The sequence below is a fragment of the Leptinotarsa decemlineata genome, unplaced genomic scaffold, assembly GCF_025532065.1.
Source record: "Leptinotarsa decemlineata unplaced genomic scaffold, Ldec_3_MD MMD2_tig00001621_RagTag_RagTag, whole genome shotgun sequence".
Classification (NCBI taxonomy): domain Eukaryota; kingdom Metazoa; phylum Arthropoda; class Insecta; order Coleoptera; family Chrysomelidae; genus Leptinotarsa; species Leptinotarsa decemlineata.
The window spans coordinates 347,842-367,435 of record NW_027412566.1 but is presented as its reverse complement, the minus strand read 5'-3'; the positions used below and the strand labels follow the sequence as shown (position 1 = coordinate 367,435).

Below are 19,594 nucleotides of genomic sequence, written 5' to 3'. Positions count from 1 at the left end.
TGCCAGTAGCTGTGCCTCATTGAGAACATTTCGAAGATTCAAAAGAAGCAAATTCAGGGAATTCAATTTGCCCATTAGTTTAGTATAGTGAATTTTCCAACTCTAAAATTCATCTAGATATACCCCAAGAAATCTGACAGACTCTTGAGTGTTTGTCAAAATTGTCTGATTATCTCTAAAATCAAGATTTTGTATTGGCTTCTGTCGATTGTGGAAACGTACTACCTCTGTTTTTTCCGTATTGAAGAATAAAGGACGTTCATTGATGAAAATTGATATATTATTCATCACATCACTACAATTAGCATTTAGTAAATTAGTGTCAGGTGACAATACCAAAGATAAATCATCTGCATAGGCAGAGTGATGACAACTATTTAAAATGGAATCAGTCTGATCAATGTACAGAATAAAGAAAACGGGTCCCAAGACGGAACCTTGTGGGACACCCATATCAACATCCGGACATTCAGATTTTCTATTATATTTGGTATTATTAGAGTTTATTCGTATAGATACATATTGTTTCCTGTCCACCAGAAATTATTCAATCCATTTTAGTGGGAGACCCCTCAAACTATATAGTTCTAACAATTCTAATAGTTTTCCGTGGTTTACACAGTCGAACGCTTGGCTTAAATCGCAGAAGATTGCTGCTGGATATTCATCAGCAGCAATATGTTCGAGGCCGAGGCCAAAGCTTCGATGGATGAAAACATTATCCTGAGGTGGATTAAAGGGCACGGCAGGAGTGAAGGTAGTCTCATTGCCGACTCTTTTGCCAAGGAAGTGGCTGAACTAAGAATTTTAGGACGCAGTGGCACCCACGGCCTGATGACTCCGACAATTGCGGAACTAGCCAAACGTTACACCCATGCTCAATCCCTAAAGAGATGGGATGAAATCAAAGGATGCAATCTTGGCAGGATCACCCTGGGCGACCTTGGAAGCTGGCGCCGAAGAAATATCTGGCGGTTACCAGGAAAATTCTACGCCAAAGAGTAGGATTTCTAACTGGCCACTGTCAACTAAGGAAACACCTCCATAATATGGGGCTAGTGGACACACCTCTATGCAGGATGTGTGAACAGGAAGATGAAACTGTCAGGCATGTCTTATGAGAGTGTTCGGCAAGTCTTGGCCTACACCTGCCGATATAAAAGAGATATCTCCCAGTGACCTGTCCACCTTCCTGGAAAGGACAGGATGGACGATGACCTAGGAGGACAACTCGGGAGGATGTATAATGGGTCACATGTGGCTTAAGTGTACACTCACCCTCCCTACTCTACAAATTCAAAAGTTTGTAGTGAGATTGTAGTGAGTTATTTTTCTTCAACTTATAGAGTTGCAGGTTTTAATTTCATATGGACCAAGGCATCCATGATATCTGACTTATTGCTTCAGTTTTGAACGGATATGTTGATTGACATTAATTTAAATTATAATTCACATGTTGCGTCACCGGTGAAATGCATTTTTTGGTTGTGTTTTGTTTTTTGACCCTTATTGTGTTATATTGCTATTTTTCTGCCAAAGCCAAGTTTTCGGTTTTATGTATATACCTCTCAATAAATATAACATTTTCTGACATTCGTTTTTCATATTCGTAGACTGATTTATCTGTTCATCCCATAGATGGCGCTTCGTAAATTCGTAAGAGAAGATGACGTAGCCTTCACACAATCATATATTGCACACCATCATACTATCGAAACTTTCTTAGGAAATATTGAACGTGACGAATGAATTGAAAATAAATTACTGATTAGTCTGCTGGCTAAGTTATCTTTTAGTGATATGACAACTTGGCGAACAGAGGTGAATTCGTCAGCTTTTCAAAATTAACAAATGTATTAACTGAATAATATACAGAATAGTTTAGCTGAAATACTTCACAAACTTGTTTTATTTGTTCATCAACCTCTAAACTCCCCTAAACACAAGAGAAATAAAGTTGGATGATACATTTTTCATTACGGTCAGTTTGAAAAGAAAAGGTCAAATCTATCTCCTTCTATAACAAATGCCTGAGAGAATTAGAATAAATGTTGAGAGATCATGGAAAAATGCAAGAATCTGTATCTAAAGGACTTTATATACTCACGCATGCTTCTTGGCAGGAATTGCTCAAAGCTTTCTTCCATAATCTGCAGCCGCTGGTACACTGAAACAAAAGAAAATTAAAAATGTATGCATTGTTTTGAGGCTCGCTTTAGCGATGTCATCGTTCCATAGACGTACAGATAAATAGACATCTTCAATGATTTTTTGTTATGGAGACATAACTAGGTCACACAAAATAAATTGCAGTTTTTTGCCTGAAGAACAAACGTAAACAAAGTTGCGATATAATAAGATTAAAAAATTATATGTTTATACAGAAAATGAAAATACAATTGCACATTGAAGTGTTACAAAAAATAAGGTGAAGTATTAATTTTCCAACAAAATATTCATTTATTAATCAATTTCTATTTTGTCTCTTTAAAAGTAGTCCCCCTCAAAGTAGTCTTCCTCAGATATAATACACTTGTGCCAGCCTTTATCTTCAAGATAATATTCCTTTTTGACCGTACGACCATATGACAAGAACTCCTGATACAACTACGGTAATCGAAATGAACAGTGAACAAAGCTTGACCAAGCACTCGGTGTGTTTTTTGGTCTTGGCTCTCCTGGGCTCTTTAATTAGGACGATTGGGTTTTAGTTTTCATGTCAAATACCCATGATTCATCACCAGTTATGATCCATCTATGCAAATCTTGGTCGCCGTTGACGTCATTCAATAATTCTTGTGCGATGCTCATGCGATGGTTTTGTTTCAGCAATTTTAGAACGAACCGATATGCCGACATCCTCAGAAACTTCCTCAGGAACAGGGATTCCACGATTTTCCATAACAATTTCCTTCACTTTCTCAACATTTTCATCGGCTTTTACCACTTGTACACATTTTTCTGACTCAGAGTACAATCATCGTGTGCCACTGTCAACATATCGAATGTGTTTGTGCACTCAATTGAATTTTTAACACAAAATTTGATGCAAATTATCTCATCCATTTTTTTCAACAGCGTAAAATCACCGACGACGCAAAACACTTCTAACGCTCATCCCTCTTACCAACAAACTGAACATGTTAAACAGATTAAACTGTAATCATAGGCTCGAGCCTCATTTTTTGAATAGTCCCCGTATATCATTATCATTCGAAATTTTACTCATCACTACATACATAACGATGGAGCTCTATACATCTATTGATGAGAATCAGCAAAACAGTAACGCGTCTTGATAATGTCACCTGACATCGAAACGTCAGCCTTTGTAGAGGGGAATTAACATAAAAAAATCTAGCCACCTGCGCAAAACTGTACACGCATCAGGCCTGAATGTTCAGCTGTAGCAAAAGTATCAACATTCAAATACCTTGAATTATTTTTTGATCAACATTTGAGATGGCATGATGATGATACATACATCTTCAGTAGAATTAGTTATGAGATACTGCCTATAACAGTAGGGGGTGGTATTTTTGCTAATGTATTGGACATATGTACAAGTCACTCAAAACACAATTATTCAAAAAACATGGACGATTTGGATGATCTCTGAAAATCAAAAAAATGTTCGTTCTTCTTCTTTTTTAATGGTCTTTGCTTCCCTTACGGCGCAGTAGACCAAATGTTCGTTTGGAATAAATGAAATATGAAACACCGGAAGTTTATAGAATTTAAATATGATATTCATTATGTTATGTTATTTATTTATTTATTTCATACACTATTCTACAAGATGAACCCAATTACAGAATAGGAAAAAACAGTGGCATTTACAAACATGTACTTACATAATATAATTTGTGAATCTACATTTGTATAATTTGTATAATCTGGCAGTTGATTACATCTAGGATACGAATAACAAAATTAGAGGTATCGCACATTGTATAAATTGGGGATTTTTTCATTATATTTGTACACGGAGTGTTGAGATAAAATGTTACACTATTCTTAGGTCTAGGAACCCAAAAATTCACTATATGTATCAATTGAGAGCAGATAATGATATTGCTTATGATCTTGATTAAAAAAAGAAATGATATTTACGCCTCTGTAGGGCTTCTAGTTGATTCATGTGCACCTGATAGTAGGGACTCCACACAACAATTGCATATTCCAGCCTAGATCGAACAAAAGTGAAATAAAGTAATTTCAATGTTGAAGCTTTTTCGAAGTCTTTTGTATTTTCAACTAAGAATCCATATATGTGATAAGCAGCTGTCAGAGAGTAGTGTCAATATGTTTATTGAAAGAGAGGAAAGAGTCAAAAGTAACACCTAGATCAGTGAGTGTGTCAGGACGCTCAAGAACTTGATTGTTTATGACGTAGTTGTGTAATGCCAAATTCGTTTTCAGTGAGAAAAGACATTACATTATATTCGAAATTTTGAGTGATAGATTATTCCCCGACACCATGTAGCAACAAGATTTAAATTCAGCGCGAGACGTTCGCAATCATTTGAACATGTTATATTGTGATAGAGTTTCAAGTCATCTGAGTATAAAAGGAAATTATTATATGCCTTTTTCAGAAAAAGCTTTTTTTCTTCGGACCCAAGTTACATAATGCAATACATCTAGAAATGAAGCAACTAAAAACTTTCAAGAGGTATGAAGAGCTCGTGAAGAAATTCATTGAAACAAACAGTTCCTTAGGGATCAATTCAGTGCATATGTGACTTTGATATTTAAATTTCGCAATTCTCGCCCTGTAACGGATATCCTTACTACAGAGCCCAGAGCGGAAGACGGTTGTCCCTTCACGTAGTCGGTGGTGTTAATATTTTCTTCTGGCGATTATTTTTATTATTCGAAAGCCATGAACCGACATCATAGAATTGAGCAGATGAACGTGTGACTTGTTTCAGGAGCGGATGCTGAACCAACAAGGCCCAATTAGAATGCATGATCTGCTGGCAAAACAAAACGGCAGTCTAATTAAGTGACCGATTTCCCACGAAACCTTCAAAAAACGACCCGGTTACGGAAGAAACTGGTAGATTTCAGTTTGATGCTATATTTTGCATAAGACTAAGTTTCTATGGAGTGAAATATTCTTTTTTCTTGTATTTACAGCAGAACATTTATTCTGAATAAGCAGCCATTTACTACAACAATTTCCAATCTTCTAGACAGGATTTTTTTGGAAATACTGAGAAATTTTGTTTTTTTAAGATGTCTAAGGAGGAAGGTTAAAAAGTACTGAAAATCAGTTTTTGCATTCAGTTATTAGGTATTGGATTTTTCATTTGCCAAAAGTTTTATATTGATAAAATCTGTCTTATGAATTGTGTTTTGAGTGCTCAAAAATTAATTAACAATCTTTTAGTGTTCCGCACCTTTTTAAAGAAATAATACCACACATGGGTTGAAAAATCCCGGGCCTAAGCGAAAAAACGCGTGTTTTTCTTCAAAAGTGGCTTCATTCCTTTTTTATCCCTTTTTTATACTTTATTGATGAAAGATGAACATCTCATAGACAAAGCAATTATAAATAGTTATAGAAACAACACTTATTGAGTTTTTCAAGTATAGGTTGAAAAAAATACAAATCATGAAATTATAAAACAACAACAAAAATTAATTGGCGCTCCGGCGCGACTTCACTGATTCCAGTGGCGCATTTGCTTTTTCAGCTGCAAAAATCCCGGAAAAACCTGCAGCACAACATCATCTAAAGATCTTGATTTGCCAATGTCCTCTCTCTTATAAAACAAAATGTAGGGGCTCCAGAGGCTCCAATAAATTCGATACATCGCCAGAAAACTTAGTGACACGACTATCGTCAAACTTAAACCAGTCCGTTTCGTCTTTGACCAAAACGTAATGATAGTGGTCTGCTGGATTGAAGTATTCATCTATTTCGAACCTTCGTAAGAGTTTTGTGTTTCCGTCAGAGGTTGAGTCATGTTTGAAGATCATCAGTGTTATTATTAGATTGACTGGTGCCTCAGCTATACTTGTTTTCTCATAAGGCAGTTAGTTTGGCGCATGTTTGGCAATAAAGTCAAAGAGTTCCATTTCCAGATAATTTAAAAATAAGCTTTGCACGGACTGGTTATTAGTCATATTAGGAAACGCTAGATGAAGTTACAGAAATTCACATACGTTTTTGCTACCTCTTGAACATTTACTACAAAGTAAACAAGTGCTGCTATTGTTTTGCTCACGAAAAATATTCAACAAGAACCCCAAGAAATCGGAACAATCCTTTTGCTGTCCTAACGAGTATCTACTAGACTTCAAAGACTCCAGGAAATCGGTTGGAGGGAAAGATGATACATTCTTACGAAACTGCAGCTGCATGAACAGATGTTTGAGTTTGGTGAATAAGTAGGAAACATTCTCGTCCTCGTTCATCGTTAAACTCTTGTTCTTGAAATTCTTCGTCAACACTTGCAAAATGCTATTCATGTAGCAAGTGTTTCCTAAATTATCTAATCCAATTTTCTTCTCAAGATGTTCAGGACAACTCTCTACATCAGTAGAGTAAGGAAGATCATGTTTCACAGAATCTGCATAAAAACCATTTCTCAAGCTGCAATCGATCCTTCCAAGTGATGAAGGGTTTCGTAGAGGGACCGATTCGGCTGTTGCTTCATGAAGCTCTTTCACTGAAAGAGAACCAGAATCACGAGGACTGCAACTCATGTTTGGGGGGCAAGAATGACCTAAGTCCATTGACTGAAAAAGAAAAAGGTGGATCAATCACTAGCGAATTAACCTTGATAGGAGACTGATGAATATCTACATATCTCGGCTTGTTTCGAAGATATTTTTGTTTCGTACTGAAATGGGGGCAATGCATGATCAGAAATGAACCTAAGCACCTATGAATATTGTTTACTATAAAACTGAAACGTTCAGGTTGAATTAAAATACTTTTGAATTAATATTGACCCTCCCTCCACCAGTACATCGTTAATAATTTTTCCTCCGATTTCAAGGCAGTGAAAATCCCTAGAAACCAAGAATGATAATTGTGATCTATGTAACATTGCCTGCGTTAATTTTTTTGTTGAAATACCGCAACCACAATTATAAGACAAGTAATTGTTTGTTTCCTTTCCCATGTCTTGTAGAAAGAGGGATAGAGAGGCACCTAAGTTATTAATCAAAGAAATATTATATAAAATACAGTTCATATGTTTTCACGGAACAACAATCGTTTCCATCTATTCGAAATTTTGTTAGATAATGAGTAGGAGCTTTTGTTTTGGTTTCAAAGTAAACCAGAATTTAGCTGCTGCTGCTGCTTTTTTATTGAATGATATCGCATATAAAGTTAACAACTTTTATATACTACAAATAAAATTGTAAAATAATTTGTACTGGATGTAGAAGAGTTGGCAGCACTGCTGAAACACATTTACTGTCCAGAAAAAGAAGAATTATATTGTTCTGTTCACAGCTGATGCTTTGTTTACTGTCAACCTAACCTTACTTTCTGGTTTCCAGTACATGTGCTCATTAAAATGCCTAATCGCGGTTGTAAGAACTCTAACTTTCTGTTGACAGTTTTTGTTATATTTGTGGTGAATTTTTTATTAAAAACATCAAAAAGAAGTATAAACCAATTCCATCTGACTAGTGAAACCTACATTACAACACTGTATCATTATTTCAAGTAACCTACTGTGAATAAAATCCATGATTGTGATTTAAAGTGTTTCATTAATTTCACCATATACCCAGGGCTGTCGCCATGGGGGATGGGGGTGCCTCCCCCCTACTTTTTCGAGTTGGGAAAAAGTAGGGAAATTTTTGGCCGTGAAGATAGAAAAAAATAATAGTAAAGAAATGAATAAAAATGAGAGAAAAGAAAGAGAGAGGTAGCAAGAAAAGGGAAAGTACCAGGAGAAGGTTGGGATTTCCCAACATGCATAACTTGGAGATCCCCTACTTTGAAATTCTGAGTTGTTTGAAAACTTGAAGTTCAATTTCTCCCAAGTAAGAGAACAGCCGTGAACAGTCCACAAATTTTGAAGTGACAATTTTACAAAATTTACAACTTTTCACTGTTTTTTCGACTTGGAAAAGTTGGGAAATTTCGGGCCGTGAAGATAGAAAAAATAATAGTAGGAAACAATAAGCACAATATTATTTAATGTTTTTTCCTTTCATTTGTATTGAATATTCCTATACATGGTAGATATGGTGGAATAATTCCCATTATTATTTTTATAATTACCAAAATTCATTTATGTTTGTGCATTCAGGCAATCTTTGGATAGCTAAGTAAGAAAATTAATATATTATAGTAGTAACTAATCTCTCGGCTTTCATTTTTTCGAAAGTTGGGAAATTTTGCTGGTGGGGTTGGGAAAATTTGGATTTCCCCCCCCCCCCGGTTTTTCTTTTCGCTACGGCCCTGTATATACCGTACAGATTTTAAATTATATTCCAAATGTTTCGCCAACTATGGTTTTATGAATTACTGTTCTTAAAGTATCAACATTTCTGGCAGCAAAATTAGAACACAGGGATATTTAGATAGAATAAAAAATCGAAAAAAAATATTTGTAATAGAAAAAATCTTGAATGTATATTGGATCGTACATTGGATCAATACAAACGAGCATACTTGAACGATAGGAAAAAACTTTTTGGCTTTCCACTTCTTCAATGATGTATACATAATAAAGGAAACTTTGAGCCTCACTGTATTAGAAATCGTGCTCATCGACTTCTATTTATTTCTCTTCATAAATTTGGCGCCTCATTATCTGACCTTTGTGGAGTCATATCGCAAGTTTGTTATTGAACTTTTTCAAACAAAATATTCATGTTATTAAATTTAATTGGGACATAAAACTGGAAAATTTGAAAGGAATTATTCCTAAGTTGGTTCTACCAAAATTCACGAACAATAGCTTCCTCGAACGTTGGTTTATTATTGGTTTCAACATCATTTGATGAATAGAAAGTAATATGTCTATATTGGAGACATAAATAGTTGAAGAAAATAATATGGGGGTACCGCACGCATCAACACGTGGACCTGTTTTGTTTCTCATATATTTCAATTCTTTGACTACAGTAAATTTATTTGGTAAGTTACAAATGTTTGCTAATGACAACACTTCAATTTACAAAGGAAATAGTGTACAAGAAATCAAAATTATTATTTCAAAAGACCTTGATCAAATATCTTTATGGCTTCAATGCCATAAAATGACACTGAATTTTCAAAAATCTTCATATATGTTCATATCTTATTCAAGATGAAAATGTATCATGGAAGAAACACATTGAAACAATAAGAAAAAAATAGCTCCCATGATTGAAATTTAATTCAAAGTAAGAAATGCTGTACCCCTGAAATACCTCAAATTGATTTATTTTTCATTAGTATATTCCAAAATTCAATATTCCTCATTGAAACCAGTTGAAAAACATCAGATCAAAATTATAAGGTGTAGGTATATACAAGTTGAACTACAATAAGCCTTCAGTCAATTTGCACAAACCAACTATTAGATTTGTCATCCTTACATAAATTCAAGTAAAAAAACTAATCAATATAGTTTATTGTATGATTTTCACTATAAAAGGGTTTTACAAAAGCCGCGACACGTGTTTCGCTATACAATAGCGTCCTCAAGCATAAACTAGTTTATGATGAGAAATGTTTTTACCATTGAGAAGAACTATGAGACCTTGATAGAAATATGTGCTGTGAGGACAAATATAGAACTAAATTCCTGATCTCATCGCTTTTGATAATATCTGTCACAGTTGTAAACGAATCGGCTATGGAAAGTATAGGAGGAAATAAGTTTAGTTCGGAACAGATATGAAACAGCATCTAACAATGCTGGATGCCGTTTTGCAGTGTGCTATCAGTTCTCCCATCATTTCACATTTCAAGATTTTTCTTACTATAAACATCACATTGAATGCCAAATGCCAAGGATGTAGCTCCACATACAGTTCTGCTGAATCTGACCAAAAGAATTCGATTTTTTCGGTGTCTATTTTTTAACCACTTGGTACAACTTCCAAAATCACTTATAGGCGATATACTAGGCGATATACTACTCTATTTCTTTTGTTTGATGATATGCCTGTCAGGCACATGCAGTATTCCATCTGTTCATTTGTTTGAAGACCTATCGTGGTTTAAAATCCCTCTGGAGTCAAGAGGTATGTGAAACAAAACTGTTTACAAAAACCCTTCTGCATCGGAACGACAATTTTAAATTCCTTCCTTTCATACAAGTATAATAAACATGAGATGGTACTTATGATGCAACGGTGATAAAATGTAAGTATTTCACAGTACTTTTGGAGCCTCCTGGTTCCCAACTTTTTTCAATGCGGAACCCAGCAGATTTCGATAGATCATCGTGTTCCTGAACACCCTTCACTCGCTGATATGTTTAGTTGCTGAGCCCATTTGAGCTTATGTGTTGTTGAGTCCAGTTTATGTCAATCATTCCTAGTTCTATCTACTGAATGGAAGCTCAGTTGCTGAAAGTTCGTGGCCTATAAAAATGCTTTAGATGCAGATGAACACCATCTGTATCAGAAGGAAAGATATGTGAATAATGAAGTTATTGATGCTATTTATTTTCTCTTTGTTTCTCTACAAGGTTTGTTTCTTTCTTTTTTACTTTGAACGAGAAAGTGTTTTTTCCATTTTTTGTTAGTTTTTTTCGAACCTCTACTATCACTTCCAATCATTTTTACATTCCTTTTTATACTTCAATGATCATTAGTGCTTAAACTATCCTTATCAGTAGATATATTGCAATTTGTTGAACCCGTTTCGGAACGATAAAAATACGCTGCTTCGACAGAATTACTGTTGTTATTTCGTATTGAATATTATTTCGTTAAAGTAATTAGTATAATGATACGGAGAGGTATAAATAAACAAATTCAACAATTTCTGAGTCAGAATCATAACGTATGACTCAAAACGTAGGTGTTTATGGTGTCAACCAAAACAATGACATTCTTTAATTATCCATGTTCTAGGAGTCCGGTCCTTCAGAATCCAGTCCAGATTAATTATAGCAGGGGAGCCCACGATGCAAAATGTGTATTTATTCGAGCGTCATAGAGACATATTAGGTTGCAAAGCTTAGATGATGAGAAGAAAAAAATTTAATATGATATATACCTTTTCATCGGTGGGGGAAGCGGCTATAGATGTTAAAATATGTAAAAAATACTGTTGCATGGACATACTCGAGCGCGTCAGATATTGATAGCATCAATGTCCTACGTATTTTTAATAATGTTTGTATGTTAATCTGATCGTTTGCATGATGCGGGTGGTTGTACGTAAGGGTTAAAAGTGAAAAGAAAAACAATTTAATCGAGCGCGTCAGATTTTCTAAGGGGGTGTTGAGTGCAACAAAAAAAGCTTTCATTCAATAATCTGATGATTTCGATCTGACGCAAACTCGTGGCCATTATTATAATGTACAAAAAAAAATCGCCATTTTGAAATACTCAAGCGCGTCAGATTAAGATATATATGGTTCATCTTTATGTTTCAGACGTGCTGTCTTATAATCTGACGATTATCTAGAGGGATTCGCTCAATCTGACAAAAACAATTTTTTTTCAATTCATTGGACTTAATTAATTGAAAAGCTCAGGAAATAGCATGCAAATAAATAAGTGTACGTTTTTTAAGTAGAATACTTGTATTTATAAAAAAATATTTTAAAAAAATGCTCAAAAAAATTAGTTTTTTATAATCAATTGATTAATTAATGAAGAAAAGAGAAATGAAACTTTCTATGGTTTAACTACTTTTATTTGTAACTAACGTTACTGCAGTTTCGTCCTATAAGGACATTTTCAAACTTGTATGCAGTAACGTTAGTTACAAATAAAAGTGGTAGAAAACATAGAAAGTTTAATTTCTCTTTTCTCCATTATGATTTCCTACCACGTAGTAACGGCTACATCCATCAATTATTTGATTAATTAATCATCATCTTCATCATGAACGAGTCTCTGTGATGAGCTGTAATGGCGTCATGGCAACAGAATTCAGAATGGTGACGGAGTGGGAAAGTAATATATAGAGAAAAAGTGAATAAAGAATAGAGGAATAGAAACTCGGAGAAGGAAATATAGGTATCACACAGCTGCACGCATTAAACTTTATCGACGAATTTTTGTTATTTCGGCTTGCGGAAATCGTCAGATTATATATTTTTCGTTATCCTTGAATTATTTCCTTCAAAATAAAAAACATTAGATACGCTCGAGAATGTCGAAATGGCGTTATTTTTTACAACTTTGCTGCCCTCCCCTTTCTTAACGTCACTCTCAAATTGTCAGATTACTGGAATATACACTTTTTAGCAGGTAATTAACTCACCCTACCTTAATCTGACGCGCTCGAGAATTTCTGGTGATCAATTTTTTTTACTAATCTGATCCTTTATCTTTCACTGGCGGCCTTATATATGGGGCTCATATTTGGTGGAACTACTTAACCGGGTACAAGGTATCCCCCTGTATATTAATCTGCCGCGCTTTAGTAAATCCCGAAATTCCCACTTGGTCTCCCTTATTATTACCTGCTTTATTACATTTCCACTGTGGTGTACTATCTGTTAATAATACTTCTTTAGTCTCTCCAGCAACCTGTTTCTTCTGTTTTTTGGAATTTATGCACAGGATCTCGACTACGACATCTCCAATTATTGAGAAGTGAGGAAAAGCCAAGTTTTTGACTTTTCATTCCTCTTTCTCTCTCTCTTCTTGTCTTTAGTGTCTGGGTAGGTAACATTACGTGACGACTTAGATTCTATTACTTTTCTATTTTTCTCTCTATTTTAGTGTTCTTGACCTTTGCTTCCTTAGGCGCATTTGGTAAACTCGAATTTACTTTCTATGGGAGGCAAAGGCCCCTTTTTTCTGGGTAAGCCCTTGAGCACTGTGATCAATTTTTACAATGTAATGACATCCTGATAGGTAGGGGGGAACTATTTGAAATGTTCAGAAACTTCTTTCTGGTAACCCAATGAGTCTGCTTGGTTCTGCTCAATGTTTAGCTTATGATATTTTGGCCTCACCTTGTTCATGTGTAGAATGGATCTGGTCCAATATTGTGATGTATCCCAGTCTTTAATGGAGTCTCTTATTCCCCGTGGATATAACTCGTTCTATTATTATTGGCAATTCACACTGAACAATCACTGACACTTAGGACTCCAACCGAACTAGATATTTTTTTGTGAAGGGATGGAGGAGTTTTGGGGATTAGTCCCGAAGAATGTCTGAGAAAGCTTCGTACTTTGTGACTCCTTCACTACCTCATTCTTTGTTTGACCGATCTTTTTTTCATCCTTTTGAATAAAGTGACAATACTTGATTTTAAAACACTGAACAATTTTTGGGGTTTAGCTCCTGCCGGGCATTTTAGCCTCATGAATACTTATGGTGGTCCCAGAAGTAACCGGTCTGACCTAGAGATGGCGGTAGTTGTTGGGAAAATATCACTGTATAAGAAAGTATACAATCTATGAAGCATACGTTTCAAGTTTGAAGATGCTGCGTTGTTTAGTATTTGTTTGGCAGTCTTTTAACGTGTGATTCCTAACATGGTTCTATCCAAAATTAACGATTTGAAGTTTAAATTGCTACCACGTACACCCTATTCGCCAGATTTAACCCCCATAGATTATTTTCTGATCCCAAATTTGAAAAAATGGCTCATTAGTCCAAGATTCTCCAACGAAGAAGAAGTGATGTCTGCAGTTAATCGCTATTTTGAGGAGCAAGAGAGTTCTTATTATAAAAACGGTATCGAAATTATTGAACATCGCTGGGAAAAGTGTATAGAGCTGCAAAGAGATTATCCAAAATTTCTGTGTTTCCTTTGTTGAGCCGGGTATTTTTGGGACCACCCACAATACGCTTAAAGTGGTCATTGCAGTTTTTACCAATCACAAATAGGTCCCGCAGTTAGATGAGTCAATTTTCATGTGAGGTCAGAAGTATTGAGGATGGAAAACTGAGGTTCAAAAATCTTATAAAAATCAAATAATTCATTATCAGTAAGGGATCATCCATAAATTACGTCACACTTTAATGGGGGGGAAGGTATCACCGTAATGTGACATAGTGTGACATGAAATTTATATGTGAATAAAAAATTTTAAAAGATTTCGAACTTGATCTATATTTATTAAAGTTCTTGACGTTCAAATTCAGAACGAAAATGAAGTGCCTGATTTAACAGTAATAGCTAATATAAAGAAGTGGGGCCAAAGCCCGTGGACACAAGATGATTAAGTTTTTTATCTTTAATTAACATGATTAGTCGCTTACTGTTTCCTAAATAATCGTTTGTTCTTTCTGTTAGCAGAATTATTTGATTTTATGTTGATTTTATTGAAGATTATTTAATAATGAGAAGAAAAAAATGAAAATAACTGTTGTTTATTTTTAAATACATGCATACCTTTGAAAAATGTCTGACGTCACATAAGGGGGGGTTCTAAAAATGTGACAACCTGTGACAAGGACGGGGGGATCTAAAAGTTTTAAAATTCGTACGACCTAATTTATGTATAGCCCCTAATGATGATTTTGAACCAGCACTATGTCAAAAAATAATGAATTTCTGATTCATCATCATGAAAATCCCAAATAAATATCTGTGATACATGAATCACTGATTTTCCATATATAAACACATAAATAAGTCGAATACCGACATAATATATTATCAATGAAGATGATATATTATAATCAGAAGGTTGATACCTATATTGAAGCACCAGATTGCATAAACTTACTAATGGGTTAGATACTTTGAACCTACCCAGTATATTGACAGACGTTCTGGAACTGCCTGATACTGCCCACATTGCATTACACATGATTTTGTGCACAATTTTTATTTCTCATATCTTTGTTTCGATGATGTCATTGTGTAAGGTTATAAAGTGGATTGATTGAAGTTAATGGAGTGTGCTGGTCAATAGACTTTATTAAATTCTGCAAGTCGCACTATTGTTGGTTGCCAATTGCAAAAATTAAGCTTTCCTGCAGAACATTAGTGATATTTTATATGAATTGGAATTTGAGTTGGGCAAATCTTATCATTACCTATTAGCTTTTGTATTATTGAAATTTCACTACAATATCGGTTACAATAGTCGATAAAAAACACTATGAAAAAGTGCAATTCTTTTCGAGATGAACATTTTTTGTTTTCTCATAGCTTTGAAAATGACATTAGTAATGTCAAATATATTTGAAAGTTTGACATCGAACATAAATAAAAAAATTCATAGTTGATCGTAAAATATCATTGAATCAATTTTCAAGATCCCTTTTTCATTATATTAATTTTCAGCGCCCTGAAGAAGTCTTAATGTTGATACGGAAGCTACAAAAAAACTCATTATTACAGTTCATGCTATGATTTTTACTATAAAAGGTTTTACAAAAACCGCGACACGTGTTTTGCTATATAATAGCTTTCTCAAGTGTAAAATAATCACAACTTTTTCATATTCTAATTTATTAACTACTTGTATGCCTACTTTCTAATGAATGAATCTACCTGAAAAGGTCAGGTATAAATACATCAACTATATGAATAAATTAAAGTACCTACCATTATTATACTTTTTTTACCTGGAAATAAACAGATTCAATAATGACGAGTTATTCAGTTCAGTTTGATCCTTCAGAAGATATTGAGAGTTTTTGAATTTTTTTATCTCCATACTCTACAACAGGTTGAGTTTTGAACCTTTTTTTGGAAATGGTTAAACTCATGTCCCTCTGTAATTGAATGAGTGACATATGTGGAATTAATTTTTCCATTGTGGAAACTATTTTTGTATTCCTTTATGCGAGCTTTAAATGTTCTTCCAGTTTGACCCATATAAAACATCTGACATGACCCACGTGATAATTCATACACTCTGGATTTTTCTGAAACTGAACTTTTATCTTTGTTATTTTTTATGTGCATGCCTAGGTTGTTGTTGGTTTTGAAAGCAATATTTGCACCTTTGTTGTGCAGTTCATGCAAGGAAGTGACATTACAAGACTTGTTATTCACATTGGTGCTGAAGAGGCAATAAAGCAAGTGTCATATTCCGAAACATTAGATGTCCACCATTGAGGATGACAGTGTTCCATGTTAGTGAAATTTTACTTCTTTCATATACCTACTATATTGTGTAGCAATCCTGTGGGTGAAATCTGATTCAATTCCATTATTAATCTTTGGAGTACAAACTGAATAGAAAGAGGAGGTTCATATAGAAGTAGTTGTTTCGAAATGGCTCTTTCTTTCAGTTTTTTCTGGAAATCAGTTCTTCACATAAACTACACATCTTTGTATAAAGTTTATTTTGATTTTTTTTGCCAAAAATAACACCGTAATCATGACTCAGCAGCCACCGTATTCACCAAATGTGCCCCCCTGCGACATTTTCTGTTCCCAAGATTGAATATACCCATGAAAGAATTGCGTTTTGCGACGATTGAGAAGATAAAAATCGAATCGCTGAGGAAGCTAAAGGATACAAGGTTCGTCTATTAAATAACGAGACTGTACGCCTAGAGGGGTGGAGAAAAAACGAGTAGTGCGTTGGGTATCTGAAGATTTTCTCTATTCACGCAGTATAAAACGTTTTCATCACGGCCCGATTTGTGAAAAAACAACGTCGCCGTACTCGCCAGATTTGGCACCGTGCGACTTTTTATTCCGAATATAAAATCTGGTCTGAAAGGGACCCGATTTGAGTCGATAGAAGCGGTAAAGCAAAAAACGGCAGAGCTCCGAAAGAACCTCACCAAAGAAGATTTCCAGCACTGCTTGGATCAATGGAAAAAACGTATGAAAAGGTGTGTGGCGAGGGGAGGGGAGTATACTGTAAGGGAGCATTCGAATGTAGAATAATTTTCATAATAAAACCCTTTTGCGTAATCAGTATCGTTATTTATTAGACGGACCTCGTATACCAAAAAGTGTATATCAAAATTGCTTCGAAGATTGATAAGGGGGACTACTACTTTGAAGGTGACAAAATAGAAATAGATGAATAAATGAATACCTTTGAAGAAAAATTAAAATGCACCCTTTTTGTTCAACTGATTTTTTTGTAATTTCTGAACTATTTGTAAGCGCAACCTGGCTCAGATCGTAAATCATTTGTGTAAAATTTCGAATCAAATGACACCCAAGCATAATTTTCGATGAAGACGAACTGAAGTCATGTGATATGGCACTTGTGAACTAGATTAAAAGGACATCTTCAGAGCACGCGTTCACTCAATCAATTTGAATTTGTTGTTTATTATACACTCAAGTGGAATACTGGCTTTTCACATAACATGCCGGTTAGCTCAGGAGATGAGCTCGGGTTGACCTTTATCTTAATCGAAAAAGAACAGTTTTGACGAACTGGAGATTCTGCACCGGATCATAACTGATAAAAACGTTCGATGTGTCCTTAATCAGAAAATCACACGGATGAGTTTATATTTTCAGGGTCGGATTTGGAAGTCTGGGGCCCTGAGGCAACGAAAGATTTGATGCCCCTGCATATTAATTATTTTCCAAATAAAAGAAAAACATTTTTTCTATCGAATTTTTCAAAAATTAATTGTGAGCAAATGAAATCATTTCAACAAATAGAATAATAATTTGTTGAAGTCGAATGAAATTTATTAAAAACTAAATTACCGCGTTAACGAATGGAACTTTGTGAGTTTATTCGACGAAAAGTCGTTGACGTTTAGGGTTTTCTCTACAACACTAGTTTAAAAACATATTTTTATATATCTCCACTTTTCATGGTATATCGTTCATCATTGGCAAGGGGGTACTGTAGGGTTTTTCCTCCAACTATTCAGTATGGAAACATTTCATTTCTTTATTGATTTTTGTTAGAAAATTGACTTTTCATAAGTGTATTGTCGAAGAGTAGTCCAAAATATCCATCTGCTTGGGTTAATTCGTTTATTTTAATTTTTACTTATAATTTTCGTTTTTATTTCATCGCATATCATTGAAATGCTCTCTTCTTTCGAAACGAAAGTTTATTGCCGAAAAATAGATGAATGTTTAGAACGACATCACTTGGGATGTTACGAGAAGGTACTCATCGTTAACACTATTATGAATTAAGACAAGGAATTCGGGCCCAAGTGGTTAACCCTTCTGGACTATATTTATGACCCCGACCATTGCCAGTGATGATTCTTCAAGAGTTACTTCGAACACATTTTTTAGCCGAGGCAATTCATTCTGTTTTGGGATTTTGTCCGGAAACCCATTTCTTAGTCTGGGGTTTCTGTCGAGAACTAAACCCGCTCTAGAGTCTCCTCGCTGATCAAGAAAATACTTAGCGTAAGTTCCTCGAGGTTACCCTGTGATTTTTTTTTTCGTGTTTTGTTTGTCATTGTGCCTTGTTGTTAATAAATTTTGTTAATGATAAACGCTGTGTTCGTCTGAATAATAATTCATCCATCACCAGTCCCGACAGATGATTTCGCTGTTATCTAGCTGACCGGTCAGAATTTGGATATTTTTTATCTTTCTTCATTGTGGCGGGGCCTCTCCTATGGAGGCCCTGAAGCAGTAGCCCCGCCTGTCATCCTCTTAATCCGGCCCTTTCAATTCAAATGATTTTTGATGAATAAATCTTTCCGAATTCAAGGAACACTTTATTGCGAGATTTTCACTGAACAGTGTTGCAACCGTAATCATGGCCACTGTATTCACCAGATTTGTCCCTCTGCGACTTTTTTCTGTTTCCAGGATTGAAGAGACACATGATAGGACGGCGTTTTGCGGCAATTGAGAAGATAAAAACAGAATCTCTGAGAAAACTCAAGTACATACCAAAAAAGGGCCTATCAAAACTGCTTCATGGATTGGGAAAAGGCTGGCACAAGTGTATTATATCTGAGGGGGACTACTTTGAGTCGCACTGAATTGAATTTGATGAATAAATAAATATTTCTGAAAAATTAAAAAATTAACTTAATTTTTTTGAAGAGACAACGTATGATATAAAATTTTGCCGCAAAATTAATTTATTTTATTGAAAAAACATTTTTTTATCATAAAGTTCATTTCCTTTTTTTAGAGCTTATAAATGAAAGATTATACGTAAAAATTACTTTTTATATCAAATATCTTTTGATGTCCCTACCATCTTCAAAAGCCTGCCATGTTGGATTTGAAGTGACGTCAGTTTTCTCCTATTCTCTTTAGTAAATTATTTCATTCATTATCCGTATCATATAAGTACAAAAAAAAAATTCCGTCTTCTTGGGCGGTTCGGCATATTGGATTTTAAGTGACATTATGTTTTTTTCATATTTCCTTCAGCAAACCCATTCATTTGATATTCATAATATGGGAGTGTATAAAAAATAGCTCGCCGTCTTGGGCAGTCCGCCATATTGAATTTAGAGTGACTTCATGTTATTTTCCGCATTCTCATCAGCAAATCTTTTCATTTGACCATCTCAGGTTGTCGCCATATTATATTCATTTCGCCATATTGGATGTTATTAA

The 19,594-nt window shown here is 34.8% G+C and overlaps 1 protein-coding gene across 4 annotated transcripts in view; it reads right to left on the bottom strand.

Annotated features, from left to right (window-relative positions):
• The window catches only part of sev (receptor protein-tyrosine kinase sevenless), a 109,273-nt gene that overhangs the window by 51,725 nt on the left and 37,954 nt on the right, over positions 1-19,594 (bottom strand). For all 4 annotated transcript variants that reach the window (XM_074176109.1, XM_074176111.1, XM_074176112.1 and 1 more), the window contains exon 3: positions 2,108-2,167. In XM_074176109.1, coding sequence (XP_074032210.1) covers positions 2,108-2,167 — 60 coding nt within the window. The remainder of the gene's footprint in view (positions 1-2,107; positions 2,168-19,594) is intronic.